The 21,689-nt window shown below is 46.5% G+C and overlaps 1 protein-coding gene across 1 annotated transcript in view; it reads right to left on the bottom strand.

Moving 5' to 3' along the window:
• The window catches only part of adam12b (ADAM metallopeptidase domain 12b), a gene marked incomplete at both ends in the record, with an annotated part of 123,123 nt that overhangs the window by 23,867 nt on the left and 77,567 nt on the right, over window positions 1-21,689 (bottom strand). Inside the window, 2 exons of the mRNA XM_083650683.1 lie at window positions 2,344-2,521; window positions 21,136-21,284. Of these exons, the coding sequence (XP_083506809.1) occupies window positions 2,344-2,521; window positions 21,136-21,284 (327 nt within the window). The remainder of the gene's footprint in view (window positions 1-2,343; window positions 2,522-21,135; window positions 21,285-21,689) is intronic.

Below are 21,689 nucleotides of genomic sequence, written 5' to 3'. Positions count from 1 at the left end.
TAACTCTCATGCCCAGTTCCCAGTGACATTGTTTCCTTTGCTCCCTTTTCAACAATGCCCCAGAATGAGGTGACCAGGCAGGTGTCCCCGATGTTCAGGGACAGTCCCCATTTTTGGTGACCTGTCCCCGGGTGGAGCTGATCCTGATTTTCTCCTCACTCTTTCAGAGTCTCTAGCGGGCTCATTTTTAGAGCTAGAGTGAAGTTACTTATATCCTATATATATAACTATATATATATATATATAGTTACTTTTATACCCTATCTCCAAATGTCAAAAGCGTTTATACCAAATCACAGCATGACTTTTTCTATGGTATTCCCCAATGTATTGCTGTCATAATGTGGTATTTTGGAGGTGGTATCAGTCGGCGTGCACCATAGTTTATTACAGTACAACAGCTACCATGGTCAAAAATCCATGAAACCAGAAGCGTCCCCCCTTTTTTATGTCATAGTTAATAACATCCGATATTTCAATGATATATTGACGGCCGAACTGGAAATGCCCCCGATTTTTATCTGTGACCCCAGACGTGGCACGCCTATCAAACGGCGCAAAAGATGAGATGATTTGCTTCTGAGTGATCTATTCTTTGTCAAATCTCCACGAGCGAGCAGTGTGTGTACTGTATGTGTTTATACTGTATGTCGTGTGTGTGTGTGTGTGTGTGTGTGTGTGTAATGTGTGTGCGCGTACGTGTGGGTGTGTGTATACATGCACTTCTCATCGTGTGCCCAGTTGTTTGGATGGCACGGCCAAAGAAAGCTCGCCGGCAGCCTCGCCCCGATTGCACTTGTGTTTGTTTCATTTGTCACACATTTGGACGTTGCGTTTGATGAATGGGCCTGCGAGGAGGAAATGACATCACCGTGGCAGCCTGTCAGGGGCGCTGCTCAGCACATGTGGGACACTGGGAGAAAGAGTGTTGTAAATAAAGCATTTCTACCGGGGGCCTCTGGCGGTTTGCTGTCCATTCGAGGCAAGTTTCTGTGCTTTGACCTCTCAATAACAATGTCGACGTCAGGAGAAAGTCCCACTTCAAGTTTGTTGTGGTTTGTTGTTTTCGGGGGGCGGTGAGTGACTTGCAGAGACTTTCTGCGGTTCTGGATGAGTGCTTACAGGACAGTTACCGTTGTTTACTTTGGGACATTGGACAATTTCATTTAAGGGGTCCGTCAGATTTACAAAGACATGATACATGGAAGACACGTCACACAGCGTCACACCACTTGTTGGAGCCATTCCTGAGATTTTACGTATTTTGTCCATTTTCATAATGGTTTTCTCATGATTTAAAATAATTGATGTCTTTGGTGTTTGGCATTTTGGCACGATTCATGGTCCAGAGTGTCATCAACCATTTACCCGGTCTTGCCTTACCTTTCGGTATTATGGGTTGATGGGGTAGGAGGGGTGTGTGTGTGTGTGTGTGTGTGTGTGTGTGTGTGTGTGTGTGTGCAGATACGAGACAGATGAAGTAGGCCTTTCATGGAAATGTTTTTGGGTTAAGGGCCATAGAGACACTGCATGAAATAGACCATGCCCAACACGGGGGAAAGCTCTCCATTCACTTCCATAGACCAGCCGCGTCATTTTCCTTGAATTAAACATAGCCAAAAGCTGTTGTGTGCTGGGCTGCGCAGACAAACAAATCTCCAATTAAAGTTTTTTTGTACTCCCGAGCAAAATAAGGAAACCATTGAGAATTGGCGAGAAGAAAAATATGGATCTAGCTGTCAAGGAAGTAAGTTGGAGTGTTCATCTTCCGTATATATGATCTTTGACATGTGACATAGGAGAACGCCAGGATTGGGGGGGTAGGGGGGGGTGGAGTTTTTGTCCCCCCCCCCCCTGCCCCGTTTTGGGTGTGGTTTCTGAATGATGACGCGCTCCGCATTGTCTCTATGCATGCCATGTTCTTGTACCGCATTACCTGCAGTTCAATGAAACATGAATCATCTGTTTGATCTTTTGGTTAACAACAGTAGAATAATGGAATATTTGGACTTTTCCTGCCTGCACCTTTCCTTTTCAAGACTTCAATCCAGTAAGTACGTTGAGATTTATCCGTCATGCTATGGACTTCACTTGGACTCATTGTATTTACATTGACTGTACGGTACCTACCTATCTTCGAAATGTTTTTTTTCTTTTCTGTTTCAACCTTTATTTATTCAGGGAAAGTGGACGACGGAGCACACTTGCTCTGTTTAATGCTCTGCTTCACATGCGCTCAGTTATACACGTCCACATCTGGAAGTTGCTCAGCACAACCGCAGTCTGCTGTGGTGCCAGCGAGCGGCATGCAGATGAAGTGGCGTGCTCCGTCTCCAGGCTTACCTCGGGCTCCCCGCAGTCACACTCCTCTCCTTCCTCCACGTAGCCGTTGCCACACTTCTGCCCCCCGTACAGCACCTTGACCTCGGGCATGTTGTCCAGGCACATGCCCACGCCTTTCTCCAGACTGGCTGCAAGGTCCTTCTTGCTGCACGTACTGAACACTGTGGGGAAGGGGTACCTGAGGGGAGAACGGAAGAGCAGGTTGACTGAAAATAAAGACATAGTAGAAGTAGAGAAATACATATAAAAAAACAACAGGGTTTAAAGTTTCGGGAACCTGGCGAAGCGCAAAAATCCTACTTCATCTGTGCTTTTCCTGTGCAGAATCCAAAGTAACCTGAAGAAGAGTGGACTCAGCCCGACTAAACCCAGAGACAGAAGACAGACTGAGCCCTGCCTGGAAAAGCAATGGGCCTTTGTTCAACTGGTTCCCTGGCGGGGCCTGTACACACACATTTAACGGTCTGCTGACATCAGCTCCAATTCGACAGAATTTCAATCCCCCACAATGCACAAATAAACCGTTAAATTACCACGATTTCAGAAACATCTTGTCTGACAGCCATGCAACGCTAGATTCTGAGCGAGCAAAGCCTGGGTGATGTGCGACGATTGGGTGGAGGGGAGCCGTTGGGATATGATGTGCTGTGTGTGTGTGAGTGAGTGTGTGTGTGTGTGTGTGTGTGTGTGTGTGTATGTGTGTGTGTGTGTGTGTGTGTGTGTGTGTGAGAGTGTGTGTGTGTGTGTGTGTGTGTGTGTGTGTGTGTGTGTGTGTGAGAGCGTAGAATAGCAAGCCTGAAAGCACATACTTTCTAGCGCATTAATTTCGCCCCCTGGGATTGCTTACCTGAAGTGCTGAGCAACGTCTAATTGAGTGAGGAACGAAATTGGATTTGGTGTTGAAAATGAGAAACGTTATTATATGACTCTAAAGATGAAACTGTCTGATGTGCCAATAACAGCTGTGTGAAGCCTGGGGGAATGAGTGCTCTCTCTCTCTGCTAGCGTGAACCAAGGACCATCAATAAATAGGTTGAGAGAGAGAGGGGGGGGGGGAGAGAGAGAGGGGGGGGGAGGGAGATAGAGAGGGGGGGGGGAGGGAGAGAGAGAGAGGGGAGAGAGAGAGAGAGAGCGAGAGAGGGAGAGGAAGGGGGGATTGCCAACACGTTCTCACTCCGAGCATCTCACTCCGAGCACGTAGCATATTGACGCTTTGTCCCGTCCCTTGTGCGTCACTTGTTACTAACATGGTACCCTTGAGCGACCCATTAAACGACTTAAGCTTTCCGACTAAACTCAATGCAAACCCATGGAAGTCATCTTTGACGCTTATGGCAACTGCTCCCCCATTAGCCTAACTGCTCCCCCATTAGTTAACTGCTCCCCCATTAAGGTCTGGAGGGAGGTTAGGTTTAGGCGTGGGGGGTGGGAGGGTTAGGGTTAGGGTCTGGGGGAGGTTAGGTTTAGGCATGGGGGGTGGGAGAGGTTAGGGTTAGGGTTAGGGTCTGGGGGAGGTTAGGTTTAGGCATGGGGGGTGGGAGAGGTTAGGTTTAGGGTTAGGGTCTGGGAGAGGTTAGCTCCTCCAGACCCTAATGGGGGAGCAGTTGACTAATGGGGGAGCAGTTAGGCTAATGGGGGAGTAGTTGCCATAAGCGTCAAAGATGACTTCCATGGGTTTACATTGAGTTTAGTCGGAAAGCCCAAGTCGTTTCATGGGTCGCTCAAGGGTACCATGTTAGTAACAAGCGACGCACAAGGGACGGGACAAAGCGTCAATATGCTACGCGCTCGGAGTGAGAACGGGTTGGGATTGCATGAGCGAGAGAAACAGACAGAAAAGGTGGCAGAAGGCAAAGTGGATGGAGAAGCCTGGTTATAGAGAAACGGAGTTACACAGATAGAGGCAGAGACAGACAGATTTATATACACACACACATACACATATACATACTGTATATATATACACACACACACACACACACACACACACACACACACACACACACACATGTGCTCCGCTACTGATATATATATATATATATATATATATATATATTGTTGCGTGTGGCCATGGACAGTGCATAATAAGCTTCACACATGGTATGTATCATGTTGCACATTCATGTGTTTATATTCTGTGTTTGTACTGTTCCTTAATTGATCTCCTCTGCTCCTCCTTACCTCAGGCTGAAACACCTGCAGCCTATGAGCTGATTCCTGATTGGCTCTGCCTGCAGGTATTAAGCTGGCTTGCTGCTGGGACAGAGGCAGTCTCCACCTGAATCCAGCCCAGCAGCACCACAAACAGTTTGGTTTTGATACTTTTTTGCCCATTTCTTTATTAGGTCCTGGCACAATAGGTGCCAGGCTTTATTGTTTTAGTTTAACCTGGCAGTTTTGGTAGCTGTTTTTTGTTCTTAGTTTTAGTTTAGTTTATTCTAAATTATTCTTTGAACGTTTTTCAATTGTTAGTTTAAGGAGAGGGGCTGGCTTCGACGGCCCTATATGGGCCAGCCCAGACCCCTCTTCCTTTTGTTTAATTCGGCCGAACTGTCAGGTTATTTTGTTTTATGGTTTTGGGCCTTTTTCTTAAATATCTTTGGGGAAAGGAAATAAAAACCCTATTATTTTGATTATTGTGTGGCGTCCTTTTTATGTTGTGGTTTCCACTTGAGCCTTATTTCAGTTATATGTGGAGGCCGTAACATAAATATATATATATATATATATACCCCCCACAAATAAAATAAAAGTAGATTTCCACAAATGTTCTAATCGAAAATCAGCCCGTGCCTACTCGGGAGAGAGAGAGAAAGTGAGATGGAATGTACTCTTGAAACAGCGAGAGAGACAAATGGGAAGACAGCTGGCTACTTGACCTCCCCCCAGGCTGCTGTCCTGCTCTGACCGCTCTCACCAAGCTGGCAGGCCTGGCAGAGTGAGACACTCACACAGCACTGTGTATACCACAGCAACATGAACCAAGCCTGACCCCGCGCAGTGCCACGCTACGCCAGGCACACTGCAGCAACATGAACCAAGCCTGACCCTGCGCGATGCCACGCTACGCCAGGCACACTGCAGCAACATGAACCAAGCCTGACCCCGCGCGATGCCACGCTACGCCAGGCACGCTGGAGCAACATGAACCAAGCCTGACCCCGCGCGATGCCACGCTATGCCAGGCACGCTGCAGCAACATGAACCAAGCCTGACCCCGCGCGGTGCCACGCTACGCCAGGCACACTGCAGCAACATGAACCAAGCCTGACCCCGCGCGATGCCACGCTATGCCAGGCACGCTGGAGCAACATGAACCAAGCCTGACCCTGCGCGATGCCACGCTACGCCAGGCACACTGCAGCAACATGAACCAAGCCTGACCCCGCGCGATGCCACGCTATGCCAGGCACGCTGGAGCAACATGAACCAAGCCTGACCCCGCGCGGTGCCACGCTACGCCAGGCACGCTGCAGCAACATGAACCAAGCCTGACCCCGCGCGGTGCCACGCTACGCCAGGCACGCTGCAGCAACATGAACCAAGCCTGACCCTGCGCGATGCCGCGCTATGCCAGGCACACTGCAGCAACATGAACCAAGCCTGACCCTGCGCGATGCCGCGCTACGCCAGGCACACTGCAGCAACATGAACCAAGCCTGACCCCGCGCGATGCCACGCTATGCCAGGCATGCTGCAGCAACATGAACCAAGCCTGACCCCGCGCGATGCCACGCTATGCCAGGCATGCTGCAGCAACATGAACCAAGCCTGACCCCGCGCGATGCCACGCTATGCCAGGCACACTGCAGCAACATGAACCAAGCCTGACCCCGCGCAGTGCCATGCTACACCAGGCACACTGCAGCAACATGAACCAAGCCTGACCCCGCGCAGTGCCATGCTATGCCAGGCACACTGCAGCAACATGAACCAAGCCTGACCCCGCGCAGTGCCATGCTACACCAGGCACACTGCAGCAACATGAACCAAGCCTGACGCCGCGCAGTGCTGCGCTATGCCAGGCACACTGCAGCAACATGAACCAAGCGTGACCCCGCGCAGTGCCATGCTACGCCAGGCACACTGCAGCAACATGAACCAAGCCTGACCCCGCGCGGTGCTGCGCTATGCCAGGCACACTGCAGCAACATGAACCAAGCGTGACCCCGCGCAGTGCCATGCTACGCCAGGCACACTGCAGCAACATGAACCAAGCCTGACCCCGCGCGGTGCTGCGCTATGCCAGGCACACTGCAGCAACATGAACCAAGCGTGACCCCGCGCAGTGCCATGCTACGCCAGGCACACTGCAGCAACATGAACCAAGCCTGACCCCGCGCGGTGCTGCGCTACGTCAGGCACACTGCATTAGCATGGCGAAAGATTGACAAAGCAGCACTGGCCTCGGGGTGCAGACTGGCTATCTCACAGCTCACACAGCCAGCATAGATCATAGTCTGCAGACTGGCTATCTCACAGCTCACACAGCCATCATAGATCATAGTCTGCAGACTGGCTATCTCACAGCTCACACAGCCAGCGTAGAGCATAGTCTGCAGACTGGCTATCTCACAGCTCACACAGCCAGCATAGAGCATAGTCTGCAGACTGGCTATCTCACAGCTCACACAGCCAGCGTAGAGCATAGTCTGCAGACTGGCTATCTCACAGCTCGCACAGCCAGCATAGATCATAGTCTGCAGACTGGCTATCTCACAGCTCACACAGCCAGCGTAGAGCATAGTCTGCAGACTGGCTATCTCACAGCTCACACAGCCAGCACAGGGCATAGTCTGCAGACTGGCTATCTCACAGCTCGCACAGCCAGCATAGAGCATAATCTGCAGACTGGCTATCTCACAGCTCACACAGCCAGCGTAGAGCATAGTCCGCAGACTGGCTATCTCACAGCTCACACAGCCAGCGTAGAGCATAGTCTGCAGACTGGCTATCTCACAGCTCACACAGCCAGCGTAGAACATAGTCCGCAGACTGGCTATCTCACACCTCACACAGCCAGCATAGAGCATAGTCTGCAGACTGGCTATCTCACAGCTCACACAGCCAGCATAGATCATAGTCTGCAGACTGGCTATCTCACAGCTCACACAGCCAGCGTAGAGCATAGTCCGCAGACTGGCTATCTCACAGCTCACACAGCCAGCGTAGAGCATAGTCTGCAGACTGGCTATCTCACAGCTCACACAGCCAGCATAGAGCATAGTCTGCAGACTGGCTATCTCACAGCTCACACAGCCAGCATAGAGCATAGTCTGCAGACTGGCTATCTCACAGCTCACACAGCCAGTGCAGAGCATTGTCTGCAGACTGGCTATCTCACAGCTCACACAGCCAGCATAGAGCATAGCCTGCAGACTGGCTATCTCACAGCTCGCACAGCCAGCGCAGGGCATGTAGTCTGGCTTCAGAGAGAGCATGTTTGAAAGGTGGCACTGCGAGTGAGCTAACAGTGGAGGATATAGGCTGGCAGTGAGCTATGGCTGGCACTGAGGGTAGGCAAACACAGCACAGAGAGAGCCAGCTGGCATAGGATCGGTTTGAGAAATGAAACACAAACACGTCACACACATTATTTACACGGCGATAGATCGACCGGGTCTTCAATCACAACAGGCTGTGGAGACCGTCTGCAAAAAGCTCGCGGCTCGACGAGGCAGATTTGCGAGAAAGCATTACACAGAATCCTGTTTGTGTGGCTTGGCGTTGGACTTGGGGGGGGGACTCTGCCTGAGGGGGATTTGGCCGCCTGACTGCATGGAGATTTCACTGTTGTTGTTAGTTGACTCTAGTGAAGCTCCTCCTCAGGGGGGCTGCAGATAACAGAAGAGGCTCTCACTGGGAGAAGAATAAATCAATCTGTTCTCTCCCAAGAACACAGAGAAAGAAAAAACAACACCCGGCTCCAACAGCCACCCGGCGAGGGTGAAACCCCGCCGCCTCCACTTCACTCGCTCTGCCTGTCCACCTTTGAGAGTGTCGAGCGCTTTCATCTCTCACTCCCTGACCACTCACTGACCACTCACTGACCACTCACTGACCACTCACTGACCAATGATGGAGCCAACCTACCTGCCTCTGTCTGCCCTTTATCTGCTCCCTTAATCCACTTGTTGGAGCATGTTTACTAGGGCTGTGGGATATTATATATCGAGTTTTTAAGGTACTACATCGATATATTTTCAAACAAGATATATAGCTATATAAGACAATACCCTTTATATTGCTTGATGTTGTCGAAGATGTTGCGTTTAAAATACATAACCCCGCTTTCTTCCATCAGCGCTTGTGTTTGCATGTCTGCCCTCGCTCCTCTCATACTGAACATGACCGTTCCCGACAACTTTAACCCCTGTTTACACACGCGCAAAGGCACGCGCGCGCGCGCGCACACACACACACACACACACACACACACACACACACACACACACACACACACACACACACACACACACACACACACGTAAATAGCATGACCTGCCACTGATAACAGAACAGAGGCGTGTTGAAGAATCTGCATGAGGGGATAGATACAAGAGAGAGCACAGTAGAGACTACATTCTGCTCTCAATGAACTGGCATATACTGGCTACAGAAATGGAAAAGTTGGATTTGAGTTCAGTTCCAGATATCTTCAGCTAAAACAGGCTTCTTTGATCGCTACAAATGTATACTTTATTGACGAGTCGTTTTTGATCAAAGCAACTTTGCCTCGGGTCTGCGACGGCATCGTGATCGCCATGGTAACAACCGCTGTGTCTTTTGTCTGAGGCAAGAGGGGAGATCAAATGGGGGAGGCGTACAGACTGTTGACCTTCTAAAACACTGATCGGCATGGGGCAAAAACCAAAGATATGCAGCCTACTCCAGGGGAGGGGTCAACTTGTCCAGGCTCTGTGTAGGACCCCCCCCCCCCACACACACACACACACACGCACGCACGCACCCCCCCCCCCCCCCACACACACACACACACACACACACACCCTCCTGCCAGATGCACACTTGAGGTGATGAATAGGAATCAAATCAAATCATACGCTCCTTTCCATCTGCACTTGAAACCCTGCGATACATCTGGAGCGCACGATGTGAAATAAGTAATCTGCCTACAAACTAACGCCAAAGACATCAAAAAGAAAATGAGAGTTGAGTTACAAAAGCTTGGAAGCAAATGACTGTGAAAGTGCTGTTGATTGGTCTCTGAATAACTGGAATGGAATTTCAAGCAACTTGATGACTCTCTCTCTACGCAACTCTCTACTAGCAAATGAGATGTGCCGCAGTCTTTTAAGAGACTCATCAAAGGAGAGGGCATTACCAGGGGCCATGGTGCCAAGAAATCATTAAAATGTGTTGATTTTAATGGAGGCCCAGGGTGCCCCCGTGTTTGAGCTGTGCCGCTAATTTACAGACTAGGCCAGACCGCACAGCCGCCATCCCTCCAGCTAACATGCGCCCTTTCCAGCCTTGGAACAGGTGCAGTGTGCTGCCTGGTGCAGTTCTTAATGGCAATGATGCGATACACCAAAGAAAATATCTAATTAGTGACTGACAAAGATGCACGACAGGACCCATCGTGTTGTGTTCCATATCTGTGCATAATCAAGGAGGGGATTTGATATGAATTTGAAAAGAAGATACCAAGAGTCAATGCAGAGTGCGATGGTGAAGAGAGTGCTGCAGGAATGAGTGTTAAAACGCGGAAGTTAGCATCGCCTGGTTACCTCGTCTGTTAGTCAATTTCGGGGGATTTTGGTTAGATGCCTAAATTAATGGCTGTGGTTAACACAAGTTTATGAAACTGAGACTGAGTTCAGCAAGATAATCTTCACAAATGAACGCCATTTTCTTGTGATTTTTGATGCATTTTCTGGCTATTTTTGCCGATTGCATTTACGCTTCAAAAATCATAAAAATAGTGCCTTATTTCAGACATCTAACCAAAACCCCCATGCAATAATCCCACTGACTTCCAGACGAGGGAACCCAGCGCGATGATAACTTCCGGGTTGGCCTACAAAAATATGTCATACCTGCAGTTATGATACATTATGATAATGTTTTTCTTATATATATATAATTATAAAACGGCTCTCTCAAATCAAGCAATCTGATTGGTTCACAGCCATTGTATAAATCCAGTAACCGAGTCCAATAACCCATGGCCATGGGTTATTGGTTGCCATGGCAACTCTCTTACTAAAAGCCTTTGGTTACCTAAAAAAAAACAAATGGCGGAGACAGCTGTCAGATCCTTGTGAATCGATCTCCGCTTATAACTTTACTAATACTTCGCAGAAAATTATGTTTTGTACAAGAATAGATGCGGGCTAATGTCTTCTTTGCAAAAAAAAGGCTGTTAACCCCGCATTTAACCCCGTAACGTTAGTTGGTGTCGGGCTTTGCAGAAAGCACTCAGCTTCTCAGCAAGCACTGAGAATGCAGCGCTGCGCTCGAGCTGCCTGTCGGGGTTTCCAGAAAGCTCTCAGCTTCTCAGCAAGCGCCAGGATTGGCCAATGTCAACTTCAGTCTCCAGAACGATCCAATCAAATCACGTCTATCTTCTTGCTAGAGGTCCCGCCTTACAGTAGTGTTTCAACTGACTCTATCAGAATACCATGCCAGTCAGACTTATAGTATTATTATTATTATATTATTATACTTGGAAACCGTTTTATAAAAGCAATATAGCACTCGAGCTGCGTGGTGTTGTGGAATATATCCCGCTGATAAGCTGTTATCCCACTCGGCCTGCGGCCTCGTGGGATAACAGTTTATCAGCGGGATATATTCGCCACAACACACTTGCTCTCATGCTATATTGCTTAAATATATACTAACTAATAAATACTAATAATAACCCTAAATAGCACAAACAATTTAATATTTCGGTTTTGTAACAAATATTCTATGTTTATATCTAATTAATGTCTCAAGGGAATCTTTCCAATTCAATCTTTGAGTGCCATTACTCCGTGCATTACCGTAAAAAGCAATGTCTAAGCAGAGAGACATGAGAAGGAGACAAGTCCGTGGCCACAACACCACTGCTCTTATGGAGCCAAAAATAGACAGATGCATAACTTTGCAAAGAAGAAGATTGCAAAGAGACTGCATGATGACAAATGGGAAAGACAAAGATAATCAAAGTTTTGAATAAACCCATGCACAAGCAAATGCACACCCCATCCTCCATGTGCACAAGCAGTCTAGGAACACATCAAACATACAGATGTCAATCTGCGTAGCATTAAGCAGTCTGAATCAGGTCCCAAGTGTCTATTATCACAGCTGAAGCCACGCGCCTGCTGTGCTTTCCAGGAAATTAGCCAAGCAGAAACGATAAGTTTCATTGGATAATATTAGCTTAAAGGCAAACCCTGCGCCGTCTCCAGGTGGAGTTAGTAGGAGTGGAACTACAGTCATTAGGCCTGGCAGTGCATAACAGGAAACAAAATTGGCTTAAAAAGAAATCCAATTAGCCTGTCACTTACTGGCTGTTGATAAAGTACAGTATGAAAGTGTGTAAATGTGTACCGGTAATTCACAACAGATTCCAATACATAAAAAAAGACTTGTTTTAATGTTGTATTGTTATACGTATTGTTGTGCTAATAGTTGGCAGAAAGGAAAATGCACGTTGGTATCTCACAGTAGGACATTCACGACTAGTGAATTTTACTAGTCGACTAGTCGTCCCTAAAGGTAGTCGACTAGTCGACTAGTCGTTTAACAAAAAAAATAAAAAAAATATATTATCTTTAAGAAAGAACATGAGGTATTTACACGACATACAGTACATGGACTATCATATCCCATATCCCCCACAAAGAACATCAAAACAAAACAAGAAAACTGCATAAGATACACAATAATCCAAGAACAAACAAGACTATTGGACAAACAACCAAACAAAAACAATGCATTCAGCTCCTATCCTGATAAGCCTAATGACACTGGGGTAAAAAGTTCTTAAAGTCAAACTCTGTATGTGGTTGCCATATTTTGGGGATGTCTAAGAATCTGCCTTTGCTCTTGTAGTAAATGTTATCCAACGTATGGTAGCTTGAGAGTTCATTCCACCAGTGAACTACAGCTGGGGGATTGGATGCTTTCCAATTTAAATCTATGCATTTGCTAGCTGCCAACAGGGCAAGATCTATGTATTTACTTTGAATGCATTGTTTTTGTTTGGTTGTTTGTCCAATAGTCTTCTTTGTCCTTGGATTATTGTGTATCTTATGCAGTTTTCTTGTTTTGTTTTGTTGTGTTTTGATGTTCTTTGTGGGGGATATGGGATATGATAGTCCATGTATGTCGTGTAAATACCTCATTTTTTTTCTTAAAGATATATATATATATATTTTTTTTTTAACGACTAGTCGACTACTAAGCACAGTGTCGACTAGTGGTTTTACTAGTTGACTAGTCGACTAGAGCCAGGCAGCAGCCTCAGTTAGCTGCCATATCACAGAGGGCGGAAAGAGTTCGAGTTTCAATAGAGAGCCAAAGTGGAACGTCACTTCCTGCTTCAGCACTGTACCAGAGATTTTCATCCGCCATTTATTTTCCCATACACATTTCGTAAAATGCTTATAAAAATAGTTTTACTTGTTCAAACCAAACGGTTCAGATATATTTAGAGACAGGAGAGAGATTGCATAACATTTCAATTGGACAAAAAAATCGGAAAAATCAGGTTTAAAGAAAATATTTTTTCCGATTTTTCTTAAAGTTTTGGTCTGAGTGAAATGTTCTATGGTCTCTCCCGATTCTAAATATAGCTGAACCGTTTGGTTTGACCAAGTAAAACTATTTGTATAAGCATTTTACGAAATGTAGAAAATCTCTGGTACAGTGCTGAAGCAGGAAGTAGGCGGTCACTTTGCCTCTCTATTGTTCATCATACAGCTTAAGTTTAAAAATTGCAAATGTCTTTAACTGTCATTCAATTACCCCATTTACACCCCCCCCCCCCCCCGCGTTGCCATGTCTGTTGATTGTCATCAAGCTGGGGTTTGATTAAATCTCCACCAACTCCTGTCTTATTATTGGATATACGATAACCAACCATCTGCCTTCTGCGCTGCATAAACATGGAGGAAATGACAGATCAATGACCTGGTAACGTTCAATTGAGGCCTTATAATTATTGAGATGCGGCCTCCAGCGTGCAGAAGATCCTCTCCTGGATCTAGAGCCATATGTGCAGACCAGATGATGCCTGTCAGTTTGATCAAGTCAAAACATGAAGCCGCTGGGCTCATACAGTACGTGGAGGAGATGCCAGCCTGCACAGAGAGAAACATGACTGTCTGATGATAGCAGAGACATCGTTCACACACGAGGCACTCGTCTCACTGACATCAAGCGCCGTCTCGGTAGCTATAGACTGACATGCATTTAGTGCTCTCTAGCGTCTTTTCATCAGCTCCGGCGTCTTTTTTTTCAGTCGTTTTGTTTGTCATATCCCAATGAGGAGCGAGCGTATGCGGGCGCACACGGACGTCTAGAGCAGTGGTTCTCAAATGGGGGTCCGCGGACCCCCAGGGGTCCGTGGCACTTTGCCAGGGGGTCCGCGAAAAGTTTTCAAGTAAAAAAAAATTTTTTTTTTTTTTTTTTTAATAAAATGCTACATGTTACTTATTCCTTCTCAAACTACTTCCTACATGGTGCTAGTCTATCAAAATATCTTGGCTGTCATTGATTGTGTTGCATAGTGGTTTTCTGTACTGTTGACAAATTGTGATATTGTAAGTCGCTTTGGATAAAACAAAAGTGTCTGCTAAATGACGTAATGTAAATGTAATGTAATAAATAATTTTTTTTTTTTTTTTTTTGCAAAATCTTCATAGTTCAACGAAAATAGTTTATGCTTTAAATCTAAAATGGTTCATGGATTACATTCTAATAACAAACCTATCAAATTAAAAGTCAAGCACGTTACCGTGGAAACAATTAAGCTTAGCCCAAAATCACAAATCAGAATGAGGGGGTCCCCGGTATATTTTCTATCTTGTAAGGGGTCCTTGGCTGAAAAACATTTGAGAACCTCTGGTCTAGAGAACGTGCGCTGCGCCCAGCGTCTATTTTCACAGTGCTCCGGCGTTTTTGTGCGCCCGACTCCCAGCGCTCCCAGCTGAAAATATTTTAACTTTTCAGAAAGACGCTGGTGTCGGGTGCTCCTTTTCTGGCAACTAATCATTATGGAAAAACTATCGCAACAGAGACAGAAAGGCTCAATTGTGGGAGCAGATTGGCTAGACACTTAATATTTCTGGTGAGCGTTGAGCTAAATCACTGTATGTGTGTTGTTTGCTAATGTTAGCTGTCAGCTATCAAGCTACTACCGCACTGAACTAACGTTAGTTTCAGACTGCTTCCTTGTTTTATGGTGCGCTGAGATCAGCGCTTCCCAGCGTACTTCCAGCGTTTAACGGTCGGAAAAAGACGCTAGATGGACACACGCCCTAAAGCAGGAGACACGCCTGTGACCTTGCAGCAAACGCGAGGCTGTAAAACTTAACGCTGGCGCGGGTCTCTGGTGATTATTGGACCTCCAACTATCTCAAAAACAAAATTGACTGAAAACATCTGCTCACTAACAACAACAACAACATAGCTAAAGTAGCTTTGTCCGACCGACCTCACCACTTCAGATCATCACAGGCTGTACTTTCTCACGTCGCTCGCACTCTCCTTATGGCACACACCAAATCAAACATTCTCCGACAAACACGGACAAACACAGATGTTTGTTTGGTGTGCCATTATTGCCGTCTGTCCTTAATTGATGGGAATTGTTTGGAGATGTTTGGTCCGATTCAACATGTTCAATCTGTGTTTGTCGGTGTTTAGCTCATGGTAACTGCCAACAGTCATGTTGGCAGTTGTTGGAGAATGTTTGATCGGTGTGCCGTGGGGCTTTTAGACTAACGAAAAACAAGAATCATAAAGTCATATTGCCCTTTAAAAAGAATCAATCGACCTCTGGGCCTGAAGTCCAGCCAAAGCAACCCTGCTGTGAGTGACTCACCCTTCTGCCCAATCACGCGTGATACAGTCTTCCAACAGCAGCCGTCTACCCACAGCGAGGACCTTTGAGCTTTCTCCACACGTTCACCAACTGATGCAACTCTTAGCTCAACTTCTCCAAAGTTCCCGACTTCAAAATACCCACGTCAAGTCTCGTCAAGTCTGCACGTCTCAGCGCTTCGCTCGTTGTCATGACTCAGGTCACGAATCTCCACGAGTCTCCATAGACGTCGATCTGTGTGAACTGTCTGTAACTCTACTAATTCCTTCGGCGTCTTCTGTCTCCCGTTTGTGTCTCTCTCTGGCTCGTGTCTCTGTTGGGTGCGTTTGTGTCTCTCTGGCTCGTGTCTCTGTCGGGGTGTTGCCTCTTTCTGCTTTGCCACTGAGGGAGATAAAAGGAGAATAAAAAGCGCTGGGTCCTCACACACTGTCTATCCAGGCATGAAGCACCTCTCAGTGGATCTGTCTCTCTTTTGCTTGCCCTGAGCATGACCCGGGCGATACGTGAAGTGTACCCTTTCATACATGATGAGGCATGTTGCTTTCACACATGTGGAGCACCTCCACCTCCGGGTGTGGAGTAGAGAGGGGGCGGGGGTGGGGGGAATTGGGCCTTGATGACACAATACGTAGGCTGTGGAAAGACTGCTTTTAAACAGTTATTTCACGCAGCAGTATCATTTGAACCGCCCCGGCTTAAATTAGTGGCTTCCGTAGGAGGACTATCATATCTTTGGATCTGCAATCGGACATCGGAGACGGTAGGAGAGCGTTTTGAACAGCCGTTCCCCCGAATTGCCTTATGGAAGGCGATGCGACCCTAATACTGCACGAGTGTATACTACTGTATATACACTAGTACAGTAGTAGGGTCACTTTATGGGGCTAAGCCAGCGTTTCAATCCAGCCCGTTGGCTGAGACATGGAGCAGGTTCAAGCTTGATTTGGAAAGACTTTGTGTCTCTCTGTCTCTCGCTTGTTTCTCTGTCGGTGTCTCTCTTTCTGCTTTGCCACTGAGGGAGATACAAGACTAATAAAAGCGCTGGTTCCTCACACTGTCTATGCAGGCATGAAGCACCTCTGGATCTGTCTCTCTGTGTGCCGCACTGTGCCCTGGCCCTGATCTGTCTCTCTGTGTGCCGCACTGTGCCCTGGCCCTGATCTGTCTCTCTCTGTGTGCCGCACTGTGCCCTGGCCCTGATCTGTCTCTCTGTGTGCCGCACTGTGCCCTAGCTGGCCCTGATTGCAGCAGGCAGTCACTAATAATCACGTCATTTAGATGCAGCATGCCCACCCCTCCATTAGTTGAGAGTATCCCAGACACACTGTGGAACAAGCTGCACCGCCTGTGAGGTACGTTTCACTTTGTAAAGGTAGCTGGACTGAGGGCAAAATGAGATTGCTACAGTAATATTTAAGGAAGAAATCAAATCTGTGATGGGTTCTAGATTGGTTGAATTCAGGCTGATATTTTAGGAAATTAAATTTGCTAAGCTTGAAATTGAGTAAATCCATAGTCTAGACTGAACGATCAAGACTTCATCTCGACTGCAATGTCTCTCGTTAAAAGTTGACATCCATCAAACTTCAAAACAAAGTAAGTCCATAAAAGGACACGATCCTGATTGGGTCAGGAATGTCTCTGACTAAATGATCATTTAGAAATGTAGTTGGGGGAAGAAGAAAAAAACACTACTAGTGTGCTCAGTCAAGCTACTTATTAAAAAATAAAATAAAGAATGTAATAATATTGTGACTCATTCGGCCCATTTATATCAGACAGTGCAGTGGAGTCATTTTTTCTAAATTCTCTCCATGACATCATGAGACATCAAAGTGAACCCATTAAGTCAGAACACTGAGTGCATATTTCAAACAAAGGTGCAGTGTGCAAAAACTGTGCATGCAATCAGTTCATGCCAAAGTGGAGAGTTTCCTTACACACACGCACACGCACACACACGCGCACACACACACACGCACATGCACACACACGCGCACACACACACACGCACACACACACACACACACACGCGCGCACACACACACACTCGCCTTATATCCTCTATTTTTAAGGTCAGTTGAGTTCTTCGGGGACAGTTCGGACAGGAACGCTAGCTTAATTAGCTTAGCTTATTTCTTGTCTTTTGTTTTTCTTTTTTGCAACGGATTTGGTGGCATTTTGGAAATGAGACGGATGCCCTCACGAGCCACCCGTGCTTTTCCTTCCACTGTGTCTTTGATGCTTTATGAGCACACAACTGACAAATAGCGTTTATCTACTTTTAATGGCATCATGCAAATGACAGCAGCATGAGCTAGCGCCAATAAAAACACACACGCAGCTACGAGCCGGAGGGACTCTTCAGCACACTGTGATGATGAGTCTGTTATCATCTGCTTTCCGGTCAGACGCTCACTTTCTCACATCTTTAGGCCAGGATAATAAATGCAATGGAATATAGTAAGCCGTACAATTTGAACTCGTATGACTCGTATGAATTTCACACGTGATACTTGTACCATGGAGTGACAATAAAAAAAAAATCTTGAATCTTGAATCTGTATCAACCCCATTTAGACAACATGGCACGGACTCTGCCAGAGCCTCCAGCTCAACCGAGTCTCTCCCTGTGTTTTTGTGTTCGTCTGTTTGTGCTGTTTATCTTTGTGCAGATCCTGTCGTTCCACCGCCCACCTGTTTATCCTGTTTCCTGCCCACCTGTCTGCTTTCCTCGTCAGTCTCAGCAACATACAGTACCATCTCTGCACATCTCTGCCAGATCGTCATTTGTGCTCTTGCCAGATACCTATCCCGCCTGTTTAGTTCCGTACCTGTCCGTTATGATCTCTGCCTATAACTTGGGTTTCGTTCTTTGCGTCATGATTCTGTACCGTTGCTTGTTTTTGACTTGACCTTTAGGTTTGACCTCGGGAACAGACTGGAGCTACTAGCCTACTAGGAGCTGCCTATCGGAAGATTCCTACACGTTGGGACTTTAATTCACGTTCATCATTATTATACGGCATGTGCTTCCAACCAAACATCCTGTGTATTTAGAACAGAGGCATTATTCCATGATCACGGATAATCATCACAAGATACAAACTTGTACCTTTCTAACTCAAACAGTATCACTCCAAATTGTTTCTTGTTACTGCTGAAGGTAGGTCACTGTCTATGGCTGTGATGGAGACCATGACCGCCAGTATCTTCAAAGAGACGTGACATTAATCATTCTGACATTATCGGAATTGAAAACAAAAGAGAACCAAGATAATACAAATCCAAGATTTGCCTTATCAAACAAACAGATTAAACAAATAGAGGAGTGGGCTTGAGAGCGAAAGATCGCACGTTGTCATCCTCTAACTAACCTCATGTGTGAATGACCACTCAACCCCAAACTGCTCCCTTTCAGCTCCTCAGTGGCCAAAAGCAAAAGCATAGTTGTACAGATTACCTTTCTCTCTCAGGTATGAATGTCTCTGACTTAATGACCGTGTAGAAATGTAGCTGAAAAAAGTAACTGTGCCATTTTGTCTGAAAGAGAAAAAGGAAAGAAAATAATAATAATATTGTGACTCATTCGACCCTACCATTTATATCAGACGTGCAGTTGAGTAAATTTGGCTAAATTCTCTCCATGACATCATGATGAGATATCAAAGCGAACTCATTCAGTCAGAACACTGAGTGCATAAAAGCATACTGCATAAATCCAAAGGTGCATGCAATCGGTTCATGGCAAAGTGGAAACACGTTTTTATGAAATAAATGTTGCATGAATATAACAGGATGAGCTCACTGCTGCCAGTGCTGCTTACCTACACACACAAGCATACGTGCGCTCACGTACACGCACGCATGCAGGCACGCGCGCGCACGCACGCACGCACACACACACACACTATGGACCTTCATACACACACACACACACACACACACACACACACACACACACACACACACACACACACACACACACACACACACACACACACACACACACACACACACACACACACACACACACACACACACACACAGACTGACCTTCTATCCTCTTTGTTTTTGTTTGAGTAAAAGGTCAGTTGGGTTTTTCAGGGACAGTTCTGACAGGAAAGCTAGCTTAATTAGCTTAGCTTATTTCTTTCTTTCTTTTCTTTGTTGCAACAGATTTGGTGGCATTTTGGAAGGATGCCCTCACGAGCCACCCGTGCTTTTCCTTCCACTGTGTCTTCGATGCTTTATGAGCACATAACTGACAATAGCTTTTTTTTTTATCTGCTCCTAATGGCATCATTCAAATGACAGCAGCATGAGCTAGCGCCAATAAAAACACACACGCAGCTACGAGCCGGAGGGACTCTTCGGCACACTGTGATGATGAGTCTGTTATCATCTGCTTTCCGGTCAGACGCTCACTTTCTCAGATCTTTAGCCCAGGATAATAAATGCAAGGGAATAGAAGGCAGTGCAATTGAACTCATATGACACTGTACCAAACCCCATTTAGATCAACAGCAAATGAAACAACTGTATTTCCCCATTCCCACGTAGTGTACCAGCGGACTACACCGCCCCATCCGTCTATGCAGCTGATGAAAAGTCCTCTCTTTTAGTCTGCCTGTCTTCTGTCTTCCCCTCCCTGTTCCTCCTCTTCAGAGCGCTGTGGAATCCGGTCCCCGAGGCTGTCTGTGGCTCGCGGGACTCACCATCAGATAAACCAAATTGGCATCAGACCAAGGGTGAAATCTGGCATTTGGCTCTGGGCTCGGCTTATCTGCCTGCTGTTTACTAAGGAGCAGTCACAGGGCTCCATCACTCGCAGCCGTCCTGTTATCACAGGGACCCAGGCAACATGGGCAGAATGCAAGAGCAGTTTCCCTGTCTGAGGCCAGTGTGTGTGTGTGTGTGTGTGTGTGTGTGTGTGAGAGAGAGAGAGAGAGAGAGCCCACACTCAGTAACCCCCCCCCCCCCCAGCAAGACCAACAACCACACATAAATAATGGGCCACCACATATAAACGTCACAGTGATCAACCTTGTGCTATATATATATGTATATATATATATATATTATATATATTGGTGAGGCTTGGTGAATCTTTGTGAATGGTGAGTAAAAACAAGGTGTAGAAGGAGTTGCTGTTTTATTCCCGGGAAGTCGAGGTGGTAAAGGTGGTCAATCACACATCGAGAAGAAACCAGGCCCGTCTGGGGAATTATTAGATGCCTCTAAACCACGGTGCCCGAAAACAGAGAGGGGACAGTCCCCAAGTTGTCCTTGTGCTCTGCTGAAGACGTCATTCCAAAAGTCTGTCTGAGCTGGAGATTTTAAACGTCTGAAGCCCCAAAATGACACGGCTGAATGACACTGATGCCTCTGGCAAAACTGGAATCATTTCTTTGACACTTTGGTGGAATCGACCACATAAATCCAAGTGAAAACGAGGAGGAAAAACAACCCCAGACCGGAACTAAAACGACTATGCAAACATGAAACACAAAACCAATCATGACAAGCCAAATGATTAGAGTCACAGTGTGCTGTAGCAGCCTATTTAAATTGAATTGAGCTGCATCATGTCTCAAGAAATACAAATGAAACCAGTTCGGCCAGTCCAGCAATATAGTGATTTGTGTCATAATCTAACTTTTACATGGCGGCTATTGCGTCTTCATGAATCCCGTTCTGTATGGAATAGAGACCGTGAGCTCTCTCACCCTGTGGAGGGGGTCATGATGCAGCCTCCTCGGTCCACAGTCATCCTGCAGCCACACCCCCGCTCTGGTGTGTCGTGGTTCATGCCAAAGTTGTGTCCCAGCTCATGGGCCAGAGTCACCGCTGCACCCAGCGGGTTGTCCGAGTGATCCTACAACGGGGGGGGGGAAACAATAGCAGCACATATTACATGATGCACCGCAATTTATTAAGACTGGGTATCTAAAAACATAACATACGTAAACATGTGCAATCCTGAATTACTGACAGTGTGCTTGAAGTGTAGGTGACTCCAGGTATTATGGGACACTTTTTGACCGTAATACTTTTTGGTATTATGGGTAGGGGTGGGAATCGTGGAGTAACTCACGATACGATATGGTCACTTGGCCCTCGATAACGATATTATCACGATACAGCGATTCTGCGATAATCGATATATTGGAAGAAATTTAACCTACGATACATCACGATAATCTGTGTAACTGAAGAGAAAAAAATACCCCTAAAAGGCAAGAAGCAGGTATTATGTATTTATTAGCAGAATTGACATGAA

Source organism: Poromitra crassiceps, assembly GCF_964638095.1.
Source record: "Poromitra crassiceps genome assembly, chromosome: 14".
NCBI classification, from domain to species: Eukaryota; Metazoa; Chordata; class Actinopteri; order Beryciformes; family Melamphaidae; genus Poromitra; species Poromitra crassiceps.
Note: the sequence above shows the minus strand (reverse complement) of the source record. Positions and strands in the feature narration are given on the sequence as shown.